Here is a 6783-nt window from a genome sequence, read left to right on the forward strand (position 1 = left end):
TATATATATATAAATATGTCTCTGTTAAGACCAGGCAGCCACTGCTGTGTAAAGGTGCCCATACACTGTGCGATTTTTGCACGATAATCGCGGCAAATCCCGCGATCGTACGATAATCGCAAAGTGTATGGAAGGCGTGCAACCGTTTTTACTGTACAGCTGCACGTCTTTTGTCTAAGGAGCATGTTCGAAAACCAGCCGAAAATCTTACGATTTTCGGCTGGTTTGTGGTATGCTCGGGAGACAAATGCCGAATGCCCGTTCAGCATTGTGGTCATCGGAAGCCCGCCCCTCAGCGGGACGGGCTTGCGATGATCGCAAGTACGATCTGCCTGTCCAAGATGGGCAGATCGTACGTTTTTTTAATTACTTTACAACCATCGCAAGACTAAGGTCTTGCGATGGTTGTAAAGTGTTGGCCACCTTAAGTCTAGCAATGGAATTCAATTTGAAATGCAAAGAGCAGTCAGCACTCATGAGCTAACAAACTCTAGGATGGAAACATGGATGAATGAGTTAAACGAACATAATCAAATTAAGGTGAGGGATCACCATAGCTGACACATTAATTTCTGCTTTGGGCCTCTTTGTGTGTTGCTAACTAATTTACATTGATGTCTTCTGGGGTTTATTTCTTGTCAGGAATAAACAATACAGTCATGTAGTCAGCCTTGTTGCAAAAGACCATCTGTAACACAAGTGTAACATATTATAACATCTTTCTATCTGGCCCCTCCAGCCATTTCTTTTAACTCAGGGATAAAACTGTCAGAAACTGATCATCTCCAGAAAATGACTTTTTTCCGTTTAAAGAACTGTTATATAACCTTAAGCTGTGATAGAAATTACTTTATATAGTGTTTCACTTTGATATGAATTAATGGTTGTATTATAAACAAATACAAATATAAACACCCTGAATGGAAAAAGCATTGGATATATCTGTATGTCTGCAATCTTTCCCAGACAATTTTCAATGTTTTTGGACAATCCACATGCATTGTTTAGTGTAAAGCAAGCCTGAACAATAATGGACTCTGCAAGGAATATTCTTACCAGTTTTGTTTCTGTCTGGTTATTCAGGCTCCTGATGGATAGATGGGGGCTGATTTGCAGAGTAGAGCCTGTTCACTTGGCAAAGTGAATGATAACAAATAGGTAAGCCTGTGTTTACTTTGAATACCCAATCATGAGGGAAATGTAAAAAAAACAACTTTTTTTGTAGCACATGATTGGTTGATTCATGGAACTAAGCTTTATCGTATTCAATAAACTCAGTGAACATAAAAGTGCACAGTCTCTATTCCCAAATGGGTCGATTTACTACCCTATTAAGTAGAGCCTGTTTTTTATAACAGTCTGGCTGCATTGATTGTAACATGTGGGTTTCCAGTATAAAATTACCAATACACTTAACATTAAAATTGTAACTTAAAAAATTAATATAAAATGATCATCTTCTATAAGATTTTTAATAACAGTTAACAAGTCAATGAATGATCACTAATATGTTAATACTTGTCACAGCTTAGGTCTACTAACAGGAGGATATTACTGCCCAAATTGTCAAAGTGGTGCTAGTTCCAGAGAGAGCACACCTTTGAAACATTAAGCGCAGTGATGTGCTTGCCTAGAACTAGCACTGCTTTTGGACAACTGTAGCCATATTGACTGGATCCCTAGTGATTCTGAAATATTTATAATGGCTTATTGTAGTGAGATGATTGCAGTTGTTATGCACAGCACTTTAGTATATGACATTAGTAGAACATTTTGTTAAAAGGGTTGTTAACGGTTTAAAACATTATTTTTAATTGAAATGTTAGCTAAATATATTAATGTTTGTATAAAGGATAGATAGTATAGGAAAAGAACACGATTGTCAACCACAAGCTTTTCAACATAAAATTGTTATATTCTGCAGAAGTGTCCTACAAAAAAAAAAAAAAACCTGGAATGCAAGCTTATTCTAGGGTATCTCTTAAATCACCGACCACCTGCCTTAAAATTCGCTCAAGGGACTGTAAAGTCTTACTGCAGTCTCCCGTTCTCTCCCAATGGCTGTGTTGCATTGCTACATTTGAACTGGCCATAGATGGGTATTTATTTTCCTATGATCAAGCACTGTCATGCTCAACTGACATTGCATGTGGTGTATACATGGTACTTTTGATCTTTTGCATTTCTACATAGAACAGTGAAAGATAGGGATGCACTTGCAGATAAACTTTTTCAAGTGTGAGAGCATCCATGTATGATGATGCACACCTCTCAGTGCCTAAGACACTCACTGTTGATCTTTAGAAGATGAGCAGTGGTCCAATTATTGCCAGAAATGCTCAAATCAGAATCATCATATGCTTTTATCAAGCAGTTCACCTCATTCACAACAGCAAGGCTAGGAGGATACAAGCCCAGAGATTTGGAGCTCTGTAAACAGTGAAAAGCAGGAACTAATGAAACACATAACTGACTGGGATGGTAACCTTTCACAATTTCCTAAAAGTAGTTTTTGGTAGTTTAAAATGTTACCTTCTCAGCTCCCTTTAACTGTTCAGTGAATATTCTTATCACAGGTGGACAGTGTGTATCCAAGAGAGGCTCTGTCAGGAGATCTACATTTGGCCTGTAGACCCTCAGTTCAGTACAGCTGATGTACAGTATATTATGTACATTATCATGGCTTTGAACTATGCAGTTTTTGATATTTTGGCAAAAGTTAATTTCATTAAAATACAAAAACACATATATTCTTACCTCTTTTTTTATTTTTATTTACATTTCTTGATTTGCTTGAAGAACATGGGCAATGTCCCTCACATTTCATTGTTATTTGTTTACCCATGATGCAGGCTTGATATTCTAATTTACACTAAAATATGAAAGACAAATCAAATAATTAGACTGCAGTTGTAAATGTTTAACCAATAAAACAAAACCACATTTTCCATTCAATTGTATGAAAAGGAAAGACAATAGATGATGCTTTTCAGTGACATGAGCATTAGTCACTGCATGGTCCATGGTAACACAGTAACAACAGTACAGTCAGCAGTAGTTTTGATACAATGGTATTCATTTTTAAAATGTATTTTATATATTTGTATTGCATCATCATGCATCATCATTTGTATGGCATCATTATGCATCTAATGTAAGTAGAAGACTCTAAGATATCTGGATATAGTTGCCATGGTTCTGGGAAGAAAAGGACTGCCGCTGATGCTCACTTCTTTAGCAGTCCTCTGCTGTTCCTTCCTCTGTCGCAGCTACCAAAATAATAGTGTCAGAGTCTAGAGGGAGCGGTGACCTCACCACCTCCATTATATGACATTGTCTGAGTACACAAATTAGCTACTAGGCCAGAGGAACTGCATCATAATATAGTTGGTTACATGCTTTTCTGTACCCAGAATCATTGGTGTTTTGCAGTGTTGGCAACAGCTGAATGAGAGGCAGTGGGATACTGTAGAAGTGAGCATAAAGTAGTGGAGGTGGACTTAACACAGATCCTGTCACTGTGCCTGAATGGGCAAAGTGGCAGTAACTCTGTAAGCAGTAAAAAAAGATACACTGGAAAGAGTTTTTCAAAGCCACAATTTGCTACAATGTGCACAGTGCTAACAGTATTTGCTTACATCTTAACACAAGACAAAGATGTTTCTTCTGCTTAGCATGGAAATAGCTAGTAATAGAAGCTCTGACACACAGATCAGGACCTCAGCAAGTCCTGGCAGCTACACATGTGAACGTCTGTGAAACAGCGACAAAATTCAGTACCCCAATAAGTCCATAGATGACAATTTAAAAGTCCCCACAGGTCATCAGTTTAGATACAGATCATTCAGATACCCAAAAATATTGGCCCTAGAATTATTGCTCTCACTCCGACATGCACGGCGATACCCAACTTGTGTAGCTCGTTCGTCATTTTCATACGTAGGCACACCCGACGCGTGTTTATGAGAAGATGCCGGTGCATCTTTACTTTAATTGCTTTCACATAGGGGGGCTTCTCGCAGATCGCACTTCAATAGCTTATAGCTGGGCTTCAGGAGCCCAGCACTGACAGCTGTGGGACCAGAAGTGATGCAATCTGTCCCATAGCGGTCCCATAGAATGGGGAGGGAATTGACGAACGGAGGTTCATCCATCTCCTCCCCAGCTTCCCGCCAATGCCAAGCAAGCTGGTCCTGGGCCCATATGATGGGCAACGGAGCCCAGGAAACATGGCTTGGTGTCAGGCGGGGGGCCCTTCACCGGCCCATAGAAGCGATCTGGCAACAGCTGAGTGGCCAGAATCACTTCTACAGTCAACTATACAAGTTTAAACAGCCCCGATGCCAGCGACGTACACTGTACCGTGCACTGTACGTCATTCGTCATGAAGGGGTTAATATAATATTTTTCCATCTGTAACCATCTATGATTTTTTTAATGGCTAAAAAGTTAAAGGCAATGTACAGCATTTTTGTGCTCATTTTATTCAAGAGAAAAAAGGGTCATGCTTATTATTTCTAGCCAGCAGGAAAAACTCTGGGATCTCTTTCCCTTGTTTATTAGGCTAAAAGTAGGTATTGGTGGAGCACTGGACTAAAGAGATATACTGTATGACCCAAAAACTGTTCTGGGTCTACCAATACTGCTCACTATCATTGGAAGTATCCACTGGGTGCTCAAGATAATCCAAATAAAAAATATCTAATTTTACATTTGATTTCCCTAAAACCATTTCAACAGTACTCTATGTAAAGCACTTCCCAGAATCCGTTTGCTTAATTAGCTTTTACCAGAAATTTGAACAAAGCTCTAGGTAACATTTTGGGTATTCCCAACACTCAGCTCATCACCTCACACAGAGCCGGCCTTACGGGTGTGCGAGCTGTGCGGCCGCACAGGGCGCCATGGCGACAAGGGCGTTGTGAGGCCGACACAGCTCGTCCTGGGGGCGGCTTCTTTCCCCCTCACTGCTGGCCACCTCGCACACACACACACACACACACACACAAACTTATTATTAGGCATGTGCAAAGACTAAAAATAAATTTCAGATGAAATGAACGAAAACTATTTTCATTTGTTTCATCAAACAAAACACATTTTTATGCTATTTTGGATTCAGCCATTGGCGTGTTCTGGAGGCAGGGTCAATGACGTCATATAACACCGAACATGTTGGGCGCCGCCATCTTGGTGTATATCTAGGTATACACCAAGATGGTGGGGCCAATATTGGCGTGTGACGTCACCTGACACCAGGCATGCATGGTGTCATGTAACGTCATGCTCCCTGCCTCCCAGATGGTGGCACGCATTCACAGAACACGCCGGTGGCCAACATGGCCGCCGCACATTCTCAAACAAATTATTATGCGCCTGAATATATTTTTCATATATTCGGACAAATAGTAATTCATTCATTTTACAAGTAGTCTGGGTTTTGTGTTCTGTTTTCTATTTTTACTTTTCTAGATGCACTTACTTGAAAAAAGGGTCGGCATGACATCCTGACACTTTATTTTTATAGACTCTATTGTAGTTTGACATTTATTGTTTACCTTCTGTTGTTTTATTTGATAAGAATACTTATAATGTGCCTACACGTTTAATACCTTTGAATAAAAGTTTTATTTTTATCATACTTTTTAATATGTTTCTTTGCGGCTTAACAAAATAGGATTTTTTAAATGGTGCGGATATTGGAGAAAATGGGTGTGGTCACTAAAGGGTGTGGCCTCTGAGGGGTGTGGTCACTGAGGGGCGCTGTAAAGCTTTCTCGCACAGGGCGCCTAAAGGCCTAAGGCCGGCCCTGACCTCACAAGCATGTCAGACTTTATCACCAGTGATACAAACGCTGTGTATTGTTTTACCTTATAATCATTATTTTACAATTTTTTATAATATAAATAATACATATTTTAAATCTAATAGATCTTTCTAAAATATACAATTAGTTCTCAATCCAACATTGTTACATAGGGGTTAATTTACAAAAGGCAAATAGGCTATTTACTTTGCAAGGAAATTTGCACATAGCAGGAGGAAGTTCACCGTAGTTTAGTAAATGTGGGGAAGTTCTGTTCACTTCAATCACCCAGTCACGTGCAAGCAAAAATACTGTGAGGGAAATTGATCACAACTGGAGCAGACAAAATCTGGAGCAGCTGTGCATTGCAACCAATCAGCTTTTCTCTTTCATTTTTAAATTTAGCTGAACAAACTGAAGGGAGGTGCAGATTGGTTGCCCTGGGCAACTGCCCCAGATTTTGTCTGCTCCAGTTTTGATAAATTCCTCTCTGTGTTTTTCCTTTTCCTTGCACCAGTTACGGTATACTTTGCAAAGTGAAATTTCACCCCATTCACCAAGCTAAAGGGAAACCACCCCTGAAAAGTGCAAATTAAACGTGAACAGCCTGTTTGCCTTTAATAAATAAACCCCATAGTCTACTATGTCGTTGATACAATGCCTATTGTAAGTTCTTTACTCCACACATTTTAAAATCGTCACAAGCATGTGCAATTCAAAGTGAGAATATGACAAAGAAATCCATTACTACATACCAAAATGTTCAATAGACCTAGAGATAAAGAGTGTTGAAGTTATATGCAAAGCTCAACATTTCCGGTAAATATCATGATGGACCCTTCTCATCCCAGCCCCAAAGCCTCCCTACAGGCCAGGGAGCTCTCTAGCAAATGAAAGGATCAATAGGGTGAGATTCAAGGAAATAGGACTGTGTTCAGGTAAACTGTGTATATATATATATATATATATGTATATAT

At 39.4% G+C, this 6783-nt stretch overlaps 1 protein-coding gene across 3 annotated transcripts in view; it reads right to left on the bottom strand.

Annotated features, from left to right (window-relative positions):
* SPOCK3 (SPARC/osteonectin, cwcv and kazal like domains proteoglycan 3) overlaps positions 1-6783 on the bottom strand; it is a 264156-nt gene that overhangs the window by 41839 nt on the left and 215534 nt on the right. For all 3 annotated transcript variants that reach the window (XM_018558789.1, XM_018558791.1, XM_018558788.1), the window contains one exon: positions 2758-2872. In XM_018558789.1, coding sequence (XP_018414291.1) covers positions 2758-2872 — 115 coding nt within the window. The remainder of the gene's footprint in view (positions 1-2757; positions 2873-6783) is intronic.

Source organism: Nanorana parkeri, unplaced genomic scaffold (genome assembly GCF_000935625.1).
Source record: "Nanorana parkeri isolate BGI_ZX_2015 unplaced genomic scaffold, ASM93562v1 scaffold358, whole genome shotgun sequence".
Classification (NCBI taxonomy): domain Eukaryota; kingdom Metazoa; phylum Chordata; class Amphibia; order Anura; family Dicroglossidae; genus Nanorana; species Nanorana parkeri.